Raw genomic sequence first — 17300 nt, 5'->3', positions numbered from 1 at the left:
AAAAAAAAGAGTTGTCCCAAGAGACAGCACCCTGTCAAAAGACAACCCCCAACCCCACCCCAGGAGCGCTTGCTCAGTGGGTAAGGACCTGCTGCCAAGAGTGACCGCTTGAGTTTGGTCTCTGGGAGGGAAGTCCCAGAGGCTGACCTCTGACCTCAGCATACTGTGGTATGTGTATGCCCCGCCCCCTTCCACAGAAATAAAGAAAATGTAAAATTAATTGATTAATTGGCTAATTTAAAATAAATAAGGCCAAAATAACAACAAAGTGACTCATGCATCTGATTTTCTTTCCTTCATGATTCATAAATGGACTGCTCCCATTTCCTTAAATAGAACTCAGGCTCACACTAGTCTTAGAGGGACCCTGGGTCTTATAAGTGGAAACAAAGAAACAGAAGAAGAGAAAAAAACCCTGACTGGGAAGTGAGCAGGAGGAAACAGGACAAGGGAAAAGCAGCAGCCAGTCCCTGCTTAGTTCTTGTCCCCAGGATGAACCCAGGGCCCCTGTGCACTGTAAGCAAGATCTCTGCCTCTCACCTCTGAGATCTGCTTCCTTCTTGTAAGGATCAAAACAGAGAGAGTTCTTTACTAAGATGACTTAGGCCGACCCAGCCCGTCTGTTTTTAGTAGCAACTGGTCTTCTTTGGGATTTAACTTCTCTACATATTCAGTTTGATTTTATGTAGCATTTAGCATGAGCCACTCTGTGTTGTCTTGTTCTGGTTTCTCAGGACCTCATGCAGGTACTCAGATCAAACAATGTAAGTAGTAGATCAGCTGGAGAAAGATTGGAAATCTCCACTGAAATTGAAGGTAGGCAGACGTGTGTGGGATCCTGTGAGATGCTGGGGACCTGAACAATGTTCATGGAGCTCCAAAATAAGAACATGAATTTTATTTTGTTGGGTTTTATTCTCTTTAATTTTTTTATACCAACGTATTAATCTGTGTATGATGAGGGTTCCAGTATAGTACCGCATGTGTGTGGAGGTCAAAGGACAGCTTGTGGGCATTCATTCGCTCCTCTCACTGGTGACCCTTCTATCTCCACCTCCCAGGTGCTAGGATTATAGGCATGTGCCACTGCGTGGACTAAACAATAATATTTTGAAATGTATATAAATATAGCAATATTTTAATTATTAAGAGCAACTCAAATATATTACTTATGAATTATATTTAATGTGGAATTTACCACAATTGTAATGTCTTGTATAGAATAGGAACCTAAGAGGCAAGAGATGTAGTTCAGTAGTAGAGTGGCTGTCTTAAAAAATAGGTCTCATTTAGCCCAGGCTAGCCCTGACCTCTGTCTCATTGAGGTGAACTTTGAACCCCTAAGTTCACATTCCCCATGCTGAAATTACAGGTGTGTGCTACTATGCCTAGCTTCAAGCACAAGATTCCCAGAACAGAAAAAGAAAAAAAAAATGGAACCTAAAAATTTTAAAGGAGTCCTCTCTCCACTTAATTAGGTCAGCTAGAGAACTTTTCTCTATCGGGATTTGGTCCTTTCATCCTAATGCTCCCTAATGCTCCATCTTCAGATCAGGATCCTCACAAAAGATACATCCTCAGAATAAACACCAAAAAAAAAAAAAAAAAAAAAAAGGTAAAGGTCTGGCTGTAATATTAGGAGTTGATTGTGTGTTTCTCATCAGCTACTGGGGAACACGGTGCCTGATTTTTCATTTTAGTTTTGTTTGTTGTTGGACTGTTTTGTTTTGGGGAGTGTGTGTGTGTGTGTGTGTGTTGTTGTTGTTGTTGCTGTTGTCGTTGAGGCAGGGTCTCCCTAAGTAACCCTAGCTAGTCTGGTACTCAAACAGATCTATATGCTTCTGCCTTTTGGTTGCTGGGATTAAAGGTGTGTGTGACTCCACTTGGCTTGCTTTCTCATTTCAGTTTCCCAGAGTGAACTGAGGTAGACAATGCCTATACTCCCCGAATTTAGGAGGCAGAGGCAGAGGCAGGAAGATTCCAATTTGGAGACCACTCTGGGCTATACATTGAGACCTTATCTCCACAAAAACCAGTAATTTCCTCATCCCTATCAACTGGATGGTCAACTTCAAGGACAGTGTTTATGTTATAGTTAACTGGGAGAAGTGTCATTCACAGAAAATTCAGGGTGACTGATGTACCCTTGGGCTGCTCTCTTGGTGAATGAAGGCCTCATTCTTCCACACCTCGCCTTCTTAATCCTTAAGTTCTACCCCACAACTTCAAGATATAAAGGGAAAATGAACATGAATGAAAAGAACGGAAGGGGGCCAGGATTTAGCTTCACGACATCAAAGCTACAGAAAGATCTGGGTGCCGGTGGTTGGCAGAGAGATGGGAGTCATTAAAGCAACTGTCTGCGTCAAGGTATGTGCATACACATGCAATACCTGAAAAGCCAAGAAAAGTTTCTCCGATCTCCTGGAGCTGGATTTACAAGTGACCATCGGCTGCCAATTGTGGATGCTGGGAACTGAGCTCCAGTCCTCTGCAGGGAAAGAATGGTCTTTTTTTTTTTTTTTTTTTTTTTTTTTTTTTTTTTTTTGAGACAGGGTTTCTCTGTGTAGCCCTCCCTGGCTGTCCTGGAACTCACTCTGTAGACCAGGCTGGCCTCAAACTCAGAGATCTGCCTGCCTCTGCCTCCCAAGTGCTGGGATTAAAGGCATGCGCCACCACCGCCCGAGAATATATCTTTTTTTTTTTATAAGATTTATTTCATTTATTTTATGTGTATGAGTACACTGCAGCTGAACAGATGGTTGTGAGCTATCATGTGTGTGGCTGGTGGGAATTGAACTCAGGACCTCTCGCTCTGGCCCGTTCACTCCACCCTGCTCGCTCCAGCATAATTCACTGTAGCTGTCTTCAGATGCACCAGAAGAGGGCATCAGATCTCATTACTGGTGGTTGTGAGCCACCGTGTGGTTGCTGGGATCCGAACTCAGGACCTTTGGAAGAGCAGTCAGTGCTCTTACCCACTGAGCCATCTCGACAGCCAGAGAATGTATTTCTTATGTATTATTATTGTTGTTGTGCATATGTGTGTGCGCGTGTGTGTGCTACAACACACCAGATGTCAGAGGGCAACTCTGTGGAGTTGGCTCTCTCCTCCCACCTTTATGTGACTTCTGGGGATCCAATTCAGTGAAGAGCCTTCACACATGGCTGGCCCACCCAGACAGTTTTAAGTTGTTCATTCACTAAAAATAGAAAAAGAGAAAGAAAAGAAAAGAAAGAAAAAAGGAAAGAGCTCTCAAAGCGTCTCACATGGAAACCAAAGCTCTACGTTAGTGCCAAAGGTCAAGAGGACAGGAAAGGATTCCATCCCATAAGGGAGAAACAAGCCGCTGCCCTGCGTATTATCCTTCCAGTGTTAACAATCGTCATTAAAAGGCATCCTTTAATTAGTAACCGAAAAACAAGCAAAAGCAAGAGGGCCAAAGCAGACAAGGACAGGAGACTGGAGAGACACGGACCTTTAAAGTGTGTCTGGAGCAAAGTGGAGACCAGCAGGCCAGGCCATGCTGAGTTGAGGAGTTAGTAAAGAACTGTAAGCAAGAAAGTGATTGGTCAAACCTGGATTTTAGAAAGTGGACCCTGCCAGGCGGTGGTGGCACATGCCTTTAATCCCAGCACTTGGGAGGCAGAGGCAGGCGGATTTCTGAGTTCGAGGCCAGCCTGGTCTACAGAGTGAGTTCCAGGACAGCCAAGGCTACACAGAGAAACCCTGTCTCGAAAAAAAAAACAAAAAAAAAAAACAAACAAAAAGAAGAAAGTGGACCCTGGTTAGTTTGGGGTTTTGTTGTCGTTCATTTTTGTGTTTGTGTCGGGTTGACACAAGCTAGGGTCATCTGGGCAACGGGTACCTCAGTTAAGAAAATAAAGACTTCCTTCAGAGTGGCCTGTAGGCCAGCCTATAGGGGACACACTCTTGATTAATAATTGATATGGGAGGATCCATACCACTGTGGGCGGTGCCAACCCTGAGCAAGTGGTCCTGGATGCTGTGAAGAGACTAAGCCAGTAGGCAGCACTCCTTGGGGCCTCCGCTTCCGTTCTTACCTCCAAGCTCCTGCCCTGGCTTCCCTCAATGATGGCCTGTGATGGGTGACATACTTTAGGTCATGGTCCTTATCACAGTAATAGGAAGCTAAATAGGGAGAGAAATGCCTACTGGAGGCGACCAGAGAGACAAAGACACCTGGTAAGAAGTTCTGCAGCTCCTGCCATGCAGTGGTGGCGCACGCCTTTAATCCCAGCATTTGGGAGGCAGAGGCAGGCGGATTTCTGAGTTCGAGGCCAGCCCGGTCTACAGAGTGAGTTCCAGGATAGCCAGGGCTACACGGAGAAACCCTGTCTCGAAAAAAATCAAAACAACAACAAAAAAAGAAGTTCTGCAGCTTTTTTTTTTTTTGGGGGGGGGGGGGTCGAGACAGGGTTTCTCTGTGTAGCCCTGGCTGTCCTGGAACTCACTCTGTAGACCAGTCTGTCCTCGAACTCAGAAATCCGCCTGCCTCTGCCTCCCAAGTGCTGGGATTAAAGGCGTGCGCCACCACCACCCGGCTCTTTTAACAGCAGCATCTTTAACCAAATGGGGAGAAGTGGAGTTCCAAGAACATCTGGAAACTGGAATCTAAGAAAGGGGATGACAGAAAGGCGTCCGCTTGAAACAGAGATCGTGGAAAAGAGAGGGAGAAAACACACTTAATTTACACCTAGACGCAAACCGCCCCTTCTCCTTGAATGCAGTATATTTAAAAGAAGAGATAGCTGATTAAAGGTGGGGTACCCGCCCACTGAATCCGGGAACTTTTATTTAAAGTGGGCGGGCGTCAGTGGAGGGTGCGCCGATGAACACAGGTACTTCCGGTTGTTACGGAAGTGGGACTTCGTACACTACAAAGCTCCTCCCTCAGCGGCCGCGCAGAGTGACAGGATGGCCGAGCGAACGACACCGCTGCTGCTGCTAACCTTGGCAGTGGGGATCGCCGGGGGTTCCCAGGGCGACCGCGAGCCCGTGTACCGCGACTGTGTGCTCCGGTGCGAGGAACGGAACTGTTCAGGAGACGCACTAAGGCACTTCCGCTCCCGCCAGCCAATCTACATGAGCCTAGCTGGTAAGCCCCACCTACCCGTGAAAGCCCCGCCCGTTGGTTTTAGCCCCGCCTACTGTGCCCTGTTGTGCTGCAACTCAGAACCTCAGTTTCCCTCAGCGTTCTCTTCTGAGTGTTAATGTCTAGAGCTTCCTGAGTGTGTGTGGAGGGGTGGGAGGGTGGGGGAGTATTGCGTCAGCCTGCCCACCTTTCTAGAGGCTTCATTTCATTTATTCAAACCACTACTTGCTAAATACAAAGAAGACCTGAAATAACCCAGGAGGCAGACCAGGATCCTGCCCTCCTGGACTTATAGTCCCCAAGTAGGTGAATATTAGCCTTCTCCAAGACAGAAGGGTTTGAGACCTAACGGACCCATAGATTAAGCACTATATACATTTGGAAGTGAAAGGAATGGAGTCCACTTCAGTGGGTGGAGGCAGGGATCAACCACAGAACAATTTAAACAGGACGGAATTGATGTCAACCAACATATTTAGCACCCACGTTTGACAGGTGTCACAGCAGGTCATCTGGCTTTCACAACCCCATCAGATACCTTCCCTAATCCATTTTAAAGATGGGAACACTTAGAGAGATTAAGTACCTTGCCCAAGGTCACACTGTCTGTAAAGTGGTAAAGCAGAGTTCCCAGTTCTGTCCTGTTTGACCAACAGCTCATCCTCATCAATACCCCCTTTCCATTCCAGACAGAGGCAACAGAGAGCTTGGAGGTCCTAGGAGGATTTGGGTACACACAACATCTTGGTTTACCCAGAGAGCAGGGAGCAGGAAGATTAGTGGCAATGAGGGAACAAAGACAACTGGGAACCTGAGGAGTTGGGTGAAGGGTCTGAGCAGGATTTTCACAGGAGGTAGGAAGGCACCAAGGACCCCTCCCTGGGTTCAGAATGGGACAAGTATGAACCCAAGTCTCCAAGAGGGGCATGCCAGATCCCAAGAGCTTGGATCAAGGGAGAAAAAACTATTCTCTTTGCTCCCACCACTCTAATATTCTCATTCTCTCTCTCTGTCTCTCTCTCTGTCTCTCTCTGTCTCTCTCTCTCTCTCTTTCTCTCTCTCTCTCTCTGTCTCTCTCTGTCTCTCTCTGTCTCTCTGTGTGTCTCTCTCTGTCTCTCTCTCTGTCTCTCTCTCTCTGTCTCTCTCTCTGTCTCTCTCTCTCTCTGTGTGTGTATGTGTGTGTTTACACCCACCCTCTCCCACCCTCTCTCTCTTCTCTGTTCAGATGGGAAGTAAGATTTTGAGATTTCCTCTGGTTCTGTCCAGCCTTCAGGTCAGGTCCTTTTGGCCTCCATTCTTACCTGGGCTCCATCAGTGGCTTATGCCTCCCTAAGCTGGGACATACCTGTAGTCCTGTTTGTCTGTTTCAGGCTGGACTTGTCGGGACGACTGCAAGTATGAGTGTATGTGGTTCACTGTTGGCCTCTACCTTCAGGAGGGTCACAGAGTGCCTCAGTTCCATGGCAAGGTGAGTCAGAGGGTCAGGGAAGGTACATGGTGGTCCTTCAGCCCCAAGCTGATCCATGCTGTCCCAGTAGCCTGAGGTACGGTGTCACAGGGAGGGAGAGATAGGACAGGTACTTGTGCTCAGAATTTCTCGCTTTTGCCATGATGCCAGTGTGTCTTGCTTCTGAATTTGGAGGAATAAGATCTGTGTCTCAAGCCAAGTGTGATGGCACACACCTTTAGTGCCAGCACTTGAGAGGCAGAGGCATGTGGCTCTCTGTGAATTTAAGGCCCACCTTAGTCTGTGCAGCCAAGGCTTCATAGTGAGCCCCTCTGTCCAAAAAACAAACCCACAATCAGAAAGATCTGCATCCCCTCGCAGTAGTGCCGAGCTTCTCAGGACCCACCTGATCCTGACTAAGGTGTTTCTCTCCCTGATCTCCAATCAGAGTCTAGATCATCAGAAATACCCTTCAGATTCCCCAGCTTCTCTGTGCCCTTTGACCCACTGTTACCTCATTTTGGCCTGTGAGGGTGGCAGGAACTGGTCACCCTAGTTTACCATAAAACAATCAGGCACCTGGAGGACGATGGCCATCGGGTGAGGAGGGATGGGACCTAGATCTGGACGGCAGGTCTGTATGGTTTCACCTTGTGTGTCTGCTGTCCCCCAGTGTCAGGCTCCCGTGGCAGTGCCTACCAGCCAAGGAAAGACTCTCATCTTAACCAGGGACTTCTGGAGACATACCCATTAACTTGACAGAACTTGAAATCCCGAGCTGAGGAACCAGCTGGCATGCTGTTAATGCAGCTGTGATGAAGAGGTGGGCCCGCTGGTTCGGGGCCACCTCTCCTCACTGCCCTCCTTATGCTCCTTTTATGCTCCTTTTTCAGTGGCCCTTCTCCCGGTTCCTGTTCATCCAAGAGCCAGCTTCTGCTGTGGCCTCGCTCCTCAATGGCCTGGCCAGCCTGGTGATGCTCTGCCGCTATCGTGCCTCTGTGCCAGCCTCCTCCCCCATGTACCATACCTGCATGGCCTTCGCTTGGGTAGGTAGCCTGCCAGGACACTCTGTACCCTGCTCTGTATGGGAGAGCCCTTCCATCCCCGGTGATGGGCTTCTAGCAACCAGCTTCTCTCTTTTCCAGAGCTAAAGTGTGTGGTAGTCAAGCATGGCAGAAACAGAAGATGCAGCAGCAGGCTTCTAGTAGAGAGCCAGACCAGTGTTCTCTTGAAGGAGGGAGGGAGGACACATGTTATTCTTGTCCTCTTAAATGAAGAAGCTTAGAGCTCTGTGAGTTGGTTTACTAACAGGGATGGGAAGTGGCTAGTAGGGAGCATGCTTGGAGGGCTAGTCTTTCCAAGACCCCTCTGGAGGATTAATATGACTTTTATTCTGGCCTAGAGCTCTTATGAGAACTCAGCCTGGTCCTGAGAACCCAGGTGGGTCCATCTGAGTAGAAAAGACCACTTAGCCTTACCAGTATGGCTGGTCTGAGGAACTAGAATCCATGGCCTGGGAACCATTGAAGAAATGTGGTCTTGGGTGCAGAGGGGCACCTCGTGATAGGAAGGACGTGCAATGGATGTCTGTCAGGGCTTCTATAGTAGGCCATAAAGGGAGAAAATTCCCACTCACCCACCTTCTTGCCATAAGAGCCTCCATTGTGTCCACTGGACACCTGGTGTATGACAAGCACTTTGCTGGGTGCTGGAGGCCCTCAAACACGTGAAAACACACAGTTCCTTGCCCTCTGGGACTACTCTCAGAAACCGTGGATTGGATGTCAAAGTACAGCCTTGAAGAAAGCACAGCAGAGGGGGGAGCTGCAGGGCACGTGATGGGGACCAGCCTACAGGGCAACAGAGGGAGGGCCTCCCTGGCTCGAGACAGGCATGAGGAGTTGAAGGTGTCAGGGTAAATACGAGGAGAGCAGTGGAAACTTCTAGACAAAACCAGAAAGTGTAAAACCAACCGAGGGTTAAGGGCATCTGTAGGCCAGAAAGGTCAAGAGCCACAGGACGGGACAAGCAAGAGAGCAGGCTGTTCCTGGGTCTAGTGGTTGGAGGACTCTGAGCATAGCTGATGGCGAAGTGGGCTGAGACGCACAGGCTGGCCTGACAAGGCGGATGGGCGTGGAGGGAGGTGATAGACCTAGTATTTGCCCTTCAGTGATAGTAATAACTGTTAAGGGCTTTGGGATAACAGCAAAGAGAAAAGAGAAGAAAAAAAAATTACGAATTTGGGACAGTTGGGCAGAATGACCATGATGTAATCCCAGCACTCAGGGGGCAGAGGCAGGAGGATCTCTATGAGTTCAAGGCCAGCCTAGTCTACAAATCGAGTTCCAGGAAAGCCAGGGTTGTTACATGGAGAAACTCTGTCTCAAAAAACAAAAACAAAAGCCGGGCGGTGGTGGCTCACACCTTTAATCCCAGCACTTGGGAGGCAGAGGCAGGTGCCTCTCAGCACTTCTGAGTTCGAGGCCAGCCTGGTCCACAGAGTGAGTTCCAGGACAGCCAGGGATACACAGAGAAACCCTGTCTCAAAAAACCAAAACCAAACCAAAACAAAACAAAACAAAAAAACAAAAACAAATTTAAATTTGAAAGTAAGAGTTATAGCTGGATGCGGTGGCTCATGCCTGCAATCCCAGAACCTGAGAGGGGGAGGCAGGCATGAGTCCAAAGCTAACCTGGGCTACATAGTAGATTCTAGAGCATCAAGTGCTACTGAGAAAGAACGCATGCATGTAGTACCGGGCTTATCCTCAGCTCTTGACCAGCATGTCCTTGTGGGATCCTCGTCATGTACCTATGCTCTCTGAGTAAGACTCAGACACACGGGGCTTAGACCCCAGACGACAGCTAACAAGTCAGCAGGTAGAGGAGACAGGGCTAGCCTCTAGCACCAGACCACTGGGCTCCAGGGCCTGAGTGTTCTCTGGGATGAACACTGGCGGAGCATTTGCTAAAGGCAGAATCATATTTTGCATTTGTGTAGCTGGGGATTCCAGTGCAAAGCCCGCTCGTAGGCCCGGTCGGCCTAGGAAGCAGGTCATAGACACACCAGGGAAGCTCAGAAAAGCCTTAGAGCTGGAAAGTAGGGCACAGGTCCTCTAGCTAAACTTATTGGGACCCTTTCTTGCCTTTATAAGGTCTTCTAGAGACACAGGGACACAGAGTCCACTGATTGGATGATTTAGGTTTTGTTTTGCTGAGACAGTCTCGCTGTTTAGCCCAGGTTAGCCCTTGATGTTCACTCTCCCTGCCTCTGGGCAGCTGGACATTGCTGTAGTAGGCAGGTACCACAGCATGTATTCTAGGCTGGGTTTCACACTTGCCATTGAGCCTGTGTTTCTGCTTGGAGGGTGTGGAGGTGGACTTTATCCTGGGCTGGGTCTTCTGGCATAAGTGTGGCTCTCATTTGTGCTGGGCTGTGGATGGGAAGGGCCCCTTGCCAGCTCAAGGTCCTGCCTTTTCTCTGATAACTTTATCCCTTAGTGACTCTGTGAAACTTCAGCAGAAGAAGGGGGGCCCCTGCCATGCCGGTTAGACCCAGGTTTGGCTGCACAGGTACCAGGAAGGGCTGTGGAGCCTGCCAGAGTTCTACATGCTGTGGCCCTTTGACGTCATGGAATGGGGGGCCAGAGGGCCACCTCTGCCAAAGCTAGGAGGCCAAACCAATTCCCCACCTTTATCTCGCAGGGAAAGGTCCTCAGATGTAGATGCGAGATGAGGCTCCAGGCACTGACCGTACCACCTCTCTAGAGGGAAGAACAAGAGAAGAGATAGGCTGAAATGATAGCAGGATAGGGGCTAGCCTTCAGGAAGGACTTCCCAACTGTCAGACAAAAAAAAAATCTAGTGAAACAAACAAGGTTAGGAAATGAGAAACGTTTTAAAAATATTGATTGATTGATGTGTGTATGTAGGCATGCAGTGATCATGCTGTGGCTCACGTTAGACTGTAAGATTATTATTATGTTATTGACTCTCTCCTATCATGTAGGTCCTAGGGTTTGAGCCCAGTCAGGCTTAGTACTTCACCCAAAATGCCTCAGTAGCCCAGGAATCCTTCTTTGATGAAGGGAAAAGAGCCCCGCCTCCCCTTGGAGGGAGCCCAAGGCAGTCTTGCTCTGCTCTGCTTGACTGTGGCCCTTGTGGCCCCGAGGAGACACAGACATCATATTTAACATTCTGCCTCCCTCACTTCTGAGACACCAAGCTATTTAAAGATCCACTTGTCCCCACCGTGATGGTGTCAATGACAGCCCGGAGCACTGGGGCTTAACACTGGGGTCAAATTCCTGACAGAGCTGGCTCACTTGGCATCCAACCAGTTTCACGGCTGTGGTATTTTTGTCTGTTTTTGTATTTGCCAGCAAACTAAAACAGCCAGCCCCCTGCCTCCCCGCACCCGTCTCCTATCCCCTCACCCCACCTCCGACACCCACCCGCTGCCACCCTGGCCCGTGTCCCCCATTCTCATTGTTTACACATGATTCTCACCTCCCCTGTGGTCCCTCCCACCACACTGGGCACAACTGAGGAGTATAGAACAGTTGTGTATGTGTGGGGGGTTCCCCTCCCTTCCCTGTCCATCTGTCCTCTGTTTGTGTCTGACTATAAGCTCTGAGGAGAAGCAACACCTGCTGGGACCATACTGATGGGACAGTGGAGCCATGCTCATGGGACAGTGGCTGGGGAACATGAAAACCAGCTCTTCCCATAATTTACACCATGGGAGCCGGGGCCCCTAGAGTTCTGTGGTGTAATCTTGAATTTGGTGGCCCTTGAGGAAAAAGAAATGAAGGAACATGGTGGGGTCAGCCTGGTGGATGTGATGGAGAAAACCTAGGTTCATGGGTCACCTGTGTGTGTACCAGGCAGCAGCAGTAAAAACCATGGGTGGTGGGAAACTGAGGCAGATCAGGTAAATGCGTTGCCAGGGGACATACAGGAAATGCTGTGCTGCAGTTAGAGCATAAAGCCCCAGGTTTGGCTTCAGGGCCTGCTTTCTTAGCAACACTGCCTTTGAGTGCAAGGAAAGTATCAGAAAGACACCATTGTTCATGGGACACTCCGAGAGAAGAGGGGGAGAGAGAGAGAAAGAGAGAGAGAGAGAGAGAGAGAGAGAGAGAGAGAGAGAGAGAGAGAGAGAGAGAGAGAGAGAGAGAGAGAGAGATCCCAGGGGTGTAGAGTCCAGGCTTCAGGTAGGACTCAATAAGTAGAAGGCCCCTGGGAGACATGCAAATAAGGAACCCAGCAGCCCCCACTGTCTGTGTTGCTCAGGCCTGGCCCAGCACACCTCTATCCTCTTCTTCCAGTGTTCCAACTGCCACTTAGATCAGCCCTCTTGTCACCTCCCCCTTCCTGCTGTGGGTGACAAGGACTCCTGGCTGGCTGCCAGTGCCTGCTGCCTTCCCCTCCTCCCTCCCACACTGGTTCCAGGGCCACCATCCTCCCTAAGATATCCCTGCACCTGGTCTGCCTGGTCCTTGTGATTACTTGAGCCCTGTCTCCAGCCCAGGGTCACCCCTCTCCTCACACTGACAGATCTCACTATTGGCCTTGTATAGAGAGGAGGTGAGGGCCACTCAGGCCTGCCCCAGTTGAAGAGAGAGGGCTTAGACTTGTTCTGAACTTAAGGGTCACAACCTGTGTCCCAAGCCAGATTTGGCTACTCATCCCTAATAAACCAATTTAAAAAGCCAGACTAATAGTGGAAAACCACAAAAGCAGGTATGTGGCCACATCAGGAAGTCCACTTATTAAGAATGAGTGGCTGAACCTGGCGTGGGACACAGGCTGTGACCTCCCCTCTCAGACTCGGTACCAGGCTAAGAGGCACAACCAGGTACCCACAGGAAATGTAAAGCTGCCCTCTAAGCCTGAGGAAAGAGCCAGAAGAGGCCTGCCCACGATGAGATGCACCCCAGAGCCTTCTGAAGGCTTCAGAGGCCATTCTTCAGGTAGCCTTCTGTAAGTAGAAGCCACTGTGAGGGACTAGCTGGCAGAGATAAGCCAGGCTCAGCAGTGGGTGGGGACAGAGTTCCCAGAGCCAGAGAGACCAGCATCAGGGAACCTGCCTGGCTCCAAGCCCTGCCCTCTGTGTTACCCTCAGCTCTTAGCAATCACAGGAGTTTGGCTATGTCTCATCCTCCTATCATGGGATCCTCCAGACTGGCTTCCTGGCCTGCTCCTGTGTCCCCTGACCGGCCACTTGTTGTGGTACCTAAGTGGGCAGCTCCTACAGGAGGTGTCTTCTACAGGCCTGTCTCTGCCCACTCTCCCAGGTACGGCAGGCCGAGCCCTGCTCTTCCCTTTGTGACTGGCTGCCACCGATTTGATTTCTCAGTGTCTGGTGTGTGTCTCCACCCTAGCTCCCTCTTCTCTCAGTAACTGGGGCCTTTGCTGGGAACGGGTCTTGAAGAAAGCACCAGCATGCGGACTCCCGCAATACGGTGCATTTGAAAGTCTTGTTCACTGCCCTGTTCTGGGAAGAGGGCCCCCGGCATTCCCCTAGGCCGTTCTGCTATTCCGCTCCTGCTCCTCCCAAAGCTCTAGAGCAGCAGCTACTGGCTTAGCGGGTTAGGCTGGCCTGGCAGGGAGGAAGCCTGGCTAGGTTGGCCACTGTCTTCCTCAGAAGCTCCCAGGGGATCTGCTTCATCTCCCTCCCTGGATTGCTGTTCCTCCTGACACACCCCAAGCCAGCTCAAGTCCCCCCACCCCACCCACCTCATTCCCGCCCGCCCCCAGAAGCTGAGGTCACAGGCTCCCCTGGGCTGGGGTGGGGTTGTCATCACCTGGCAGTGGGGGAGGAGGCAGGGCCCTGGGGGCTGTTGTCTTAGAGATTGGGTAATTTGGGAACTCGAGTCTGCCAGGACTGGTTCCCTGGCCAGGCCAGAACCTGTGGAAGCTGCTCTTTTGGCCTGGGGGATTTGGGTGGTAGTTTCCAGTTGGTGGGAAATCCTCCTGAGGGGACTGGGTAAGGTTGGAAGTGAGTCCTCTGCTTGTTCAATGGAATCTCAGGGCACAGGAAACACTCTCTTACAGAGCTCCATAAGTCTCCCTCCACCTCGGGCAGCCTGCTGACTGGCCTCTCCTTCCTCAGGTGTCTCTCAATGCTTGGTTCTGGTCCACAGTCTTCCATACCAGGGACACTGACCTCACCGAGGTGAGCGCCTCCTAGCCCCCTGCATGGGACAGTTCCAGAGGAGCCCAGGAGAGGGCAGGGCAGGCTCCACAGAGTGAAGGCAGTTCCATCCACAGAGCTTGCATCTCTGCAGAGCCTCGGCTCTGCCTGGCATCCCAAACCAGGCAGTGCATGGAGCCATACCTGGACCTTGCCAGGAGAATTTTGTCATTGGGTTTCTGACCCATAAGGCCACCTAGTGGGATTGGGGAGGGGGGATGAAGTCATTTTCCCAGGGTGACCCAGCTAGTGTGATCACAATTGCAGTCCATGTCTGTCACATCCCAAATGACATTTTGAGTCCATGGTGTGCTCTCCTAGCAAGGGCCCTCTCAATGCCATGAACGCTGAGACATTCTAAGTGTTCTGTAATGTGGACACAGTGAAACAGCCATAGGCAAAGGGGCTCTGTCCCCTTCCAACCTCATCCCCCTGGGGCTCCTCTGTGGGCCCAGGTCTGTTGTCTCACCTGGCCCCATGGGTTCTCCCACCCTCAGAAGATGGACTACTTCTGCGCTTCAGCTGTCATCCTGCATTCTGTTTACCTGTGCTGTGTCAGGTGAGCACCTGGGGCTAGGACAGAGAGGGGACTTCCCAGGCCCTTCTCCCGTTTCTACAGGCCTGACGACCCGGGTGGGGATACCTGAGAGAGAGAGACCTGGCTTCTCTGGGAGCTGTGACCCTTGGTTTCTCTGAAACAGCTAGCTTGGTGGGCTAGGGTGAGGACAGTGGCTTTGGAGAGCCCTCCACCCTTTGGGTGAGGAAGTAGTTGAAGGAGCACAGCTCTGAGGACAGCCAGCCATACTCTGAGTTGTGCTGGGTGCCTGGACAGGACCGTAGGACTGCAGCACCCATCTGTGGCCAGTGCCTTCGGCACCCTGCTGCTGCTGCTGCTGACGGGACACATCTCCTACCTGAGCCTTGTCCATTTTGACTACGGCTACAACATGATGGCCAATGTGGCTATAGGTAAGCTCATGCAGAGAGCTGTGGTCAGGCACGGGGTGGATTCGTGGGGGGTGAGGGTGGGATTCTGGAGAGCAGGGAGAAACTGAGATGGGAGGTTGGGGTTGGGGAGAGTCGGAGGAGGGCAGCCACAGTCTAGGGGAGATCCCGTGAGTAAGCCTGTCCTGCTCCTGACCCCCAGGCCTGGTGAACCTGGCGTGGTGGCTGGTCTGGTGCCTACGGAACCGCCGGCGCCTCCCTCACACCCGCAGGTGTATGGTGGTGGTGCTGCTGCTGCAGGGGCTATCCCTGCTGGAACTGCTTGACTTCCCGCCCCTCTTCTGGGTCCTGGATGCCCATGCCATCTGGCACATCAGCACCATCCCCGTCCACACCCTCTTTTTCAGGTCAGTGCTCCGCCCAGCTTCGGGATTTCCTTTTCTCTGCCCTTCTTTGCCTGTTCCTAAGACAGGCTGGGACTCCCCGTACCCACTTGGCCCTCCTACTCGCCTGCTGTCCCCCCCACCCTCTGGGACACCTTCTCAGAACTGGGTGACTGCCTCAGTGGGCTCATCTTTACACCCACAGATTTCTGGAAGATGACAGCTTGTACCTACTGAAGGAATCTGGAGCCATCTTCAAGCTGGACTAAAGAGGCTGGGAGAGGGTGGATCCGCCTCGTCCCTGAGGCCTCTCCCTTCTCCCTCTTGAGATGACTGGCTTTTCTCCTTTTAGCTTCTTGAACTTGACCATGTGGGGTTTGAACCTGGAATCCTGTAGCCACCTGGTCCTTGCTGGCCCTCACACGGAACCTGTCTTGGGAGCGGCCTCCTCACATCAGGGACAGGGGACTAGGCAGCTGTCTGGTGCCTGGGGCTGAACTGAGACCAAGTTTTGCGGTCTACAGAGAGGAGGACTCCCTTTGTATCCTCAACCCCTCCCTTTCCACATCACTCACCCCTATAGTGCCACCCCATACCTCCACTTAACCCCCAAAGCACACCCGCAGGCCTTTGGAGTTCATTGGGATCTCTTTTTGCCAGGGCACCACTAGGTGGCACTGGATGCTTGTTCATCAGCTGCCCAAGTTTCTCTCTGGGTCTGAGGAACTGGGCTGCTGGCCAGTTCCTCCGAGATTTCTACCCTGCCTCCCGCTACCAGCAAGACTTGCCTTCAGGGCCAGGACCCCAGAAAGCTCAGGATCAGAACCTAGTCCACCGCTCTGGCTGGGATTGGACACATTGACACATAGAGGGATAAGCCAGTAAGCAGAGATGACCACGTAGTCAGTGAGCTGGGGGATTGTGGGTCTTCACTTAGAATGTACAGTGTGGGTGTGTGTCCAGGGGACAAGTGGCTGAGGGTGGTTTGGGGAAGGTATGCGTAAGAGATGAACGTGCACAGGATACGCTGTTAAGAGGCAGAAGCAGAACGGGGGAATCGAGTCATTGACAAGTCACTAGAGCTCCAAGCCTGCCCCAGGCCCCAAGGCCATCCAGCTGCTGGTGTATGCACATGATCTGATAGACTTTGGGATGCTGGGTGTGAGTATGGGTCCCTGCCCAGTGCCCCTTTACACTCCACGTAAATCACATACCTCCTTCCACATGTCTTGAGAGCACCCTGCAGAACTAGCCCCTGGAAGGTCGGGGGTAGGGGGAAGTGCCCCTTTACACTCCACTTAAATCACATACCTCCTTCCACATGTCTTGAGAGCACCCTGCAGAACTAGCCCCTGGAAGCGGGGGAGGAGAGGGAAGTGCCCACTCCTACCCCCTGGTTGTTTATATTGCTCTCCCACTCTGTTCCCTTTGTCAGAGCTGGACTCTCCTAGGGCAATCCCAGGGCAAGCAGGGCCCATCCAGCCTGTATCCTGAACCAACCCATCAGGAAGGCCGCCTGCAGTTGAGCCCTGCCTCTTTGTCCTCTGCCCCCTCTTTGTCGGGGGAGGATAGCCATGCCAGGGCTCCAGCTCAGGTACTTGGGCAGCCTACTAGGGTTTTGGTTTTTGGTTTGTTTTGGTTTGTTTTTATACTAAGAACAATTTTAAGGCCGGAGGCAGGAAAGGATGTGCTCAATAAAGCAACTCCTGGCCTCACTCACCCTGACTCTGCTTCTCTATGTGCATGAGGTGGACTGGAGGGAAGGAGGCATCCCTGGCCAGTGGAGAGCCTGGGCACACAGAGTGAGGGTCCAGGCATGGAGCCGAGCAGAGCTGGAGCGCAGGGGCTCGAGTCAGGGCTGGTATTGGCTCTTGCCTTCTTGGGTCTCGGCCTGTATTTGCATCCGGATCTTAACACCTTCCACTTCTTCACTTCAGCCTTTGACTCTCCAGCCTTGGCTCTTACCCAGGCTCCCTGAGCTTCACCTGGGGACAAACTGGAGGGACCTGCTACCCAGCTGGGGCTGGGTAACAAGCCACTAGAGCCACACAAGCGCCTGGCACGCAGCGGGTGCTGCGAGGCCTCCTGAACGTGGCCTTCCTGGGGTGGGGTGGGGGGAATGGGTGGTATAGAAAGCAGCCTTCATGGAGGCTTCTAGGGAGAAAAGAAAAGCTAGGCTTGGTTCCTCCAAACCTCGGAGGCCTTGGCATAGT

At 51.5% G+C, this 17300-nt stretch overlaps 1 protein-coding gene across 2 annotated transcripts; it reads left to right on the top strand.

Moving 5' to 3' along the window:
• Positions 1–4884: 4884 nt before the first annotated feature.
• Positions 4885–16806, top strand: Pgap3 (post-GPI attachment to proteins phospholipase 3). 2 transcript variants are annotated; one of them, XM_031353608.1, is made up of 8 exons: positions 4885–5120; positions 6488–6585; positions 7458–7610; positions 13679–13741; positions 14215–14318; positions 14592–14728; positions 14907–15111; positions 15293–16806. In XM_031353608.1, exons 1-8 carry the CDS (start codon positions 4940–4942, stop codon positions 15354–15356), a joined length of 1005 nt encoding a protein of 334 aa, XP_031209468.1. In that variant the 5' UTR covers positions 4885–4939; the 3' UTR covers positions 15357–16806. The 2 variants fall into 2 exon arrangements, with proteins under 2 accessions (XP_031209468.1, XP_031209469.1); XM_031353609.1 differs by having other exon boundaries at positions 4940–5120; positions 14257–14318.
• The last annotated feature ends 494 nt before the right edge of the window (positions 16807–17300 follow it).

The sequence above is a fragment of the Mastomys coucha genome, unplaced genomic scaffold (assembly GCF_008632895.1).
Source record: "Mastomys coucha isolate ucsf_1 unplaced genomic scaffold, UCSF_Mcou_1 pScaffold5, whole genome shotgun sequence".
NCBI lineage: Eukaryota > Metazoa > Chordata > Mammalia > Rodentia > Muridae > Mastomys > Mastomys coucha.
This window is presented reverse-complemented; position numbering and strand designations above follow the sequence as displayed.

Excerpts from the sequence above, each read along its gene's own strand:
- Pgap3 (XM_031353608.1), top strand. The coding sequence starts at position 4,940 with ATGGCCGAGCGAACGACACCGCTGCTGCTGCTAACCTTGGCAGTGGGG. Across the intron at positions 7,611-13,678 it reads CCTGCATGGCCTTCGCTTGG|GTGTCTCTCAATGCTTGGTT; the intron begins GTAGGTAGCCTG and ends CTCCTTCCTCAG. Across the intron at positions 14,319-14,591 it reads GTTTACCTGTGCTGTGTCAG|GACCGTAGGACTGCAGCACC; the intron begins GTGAGCACCTGG and ends GTGCCTGGACAG.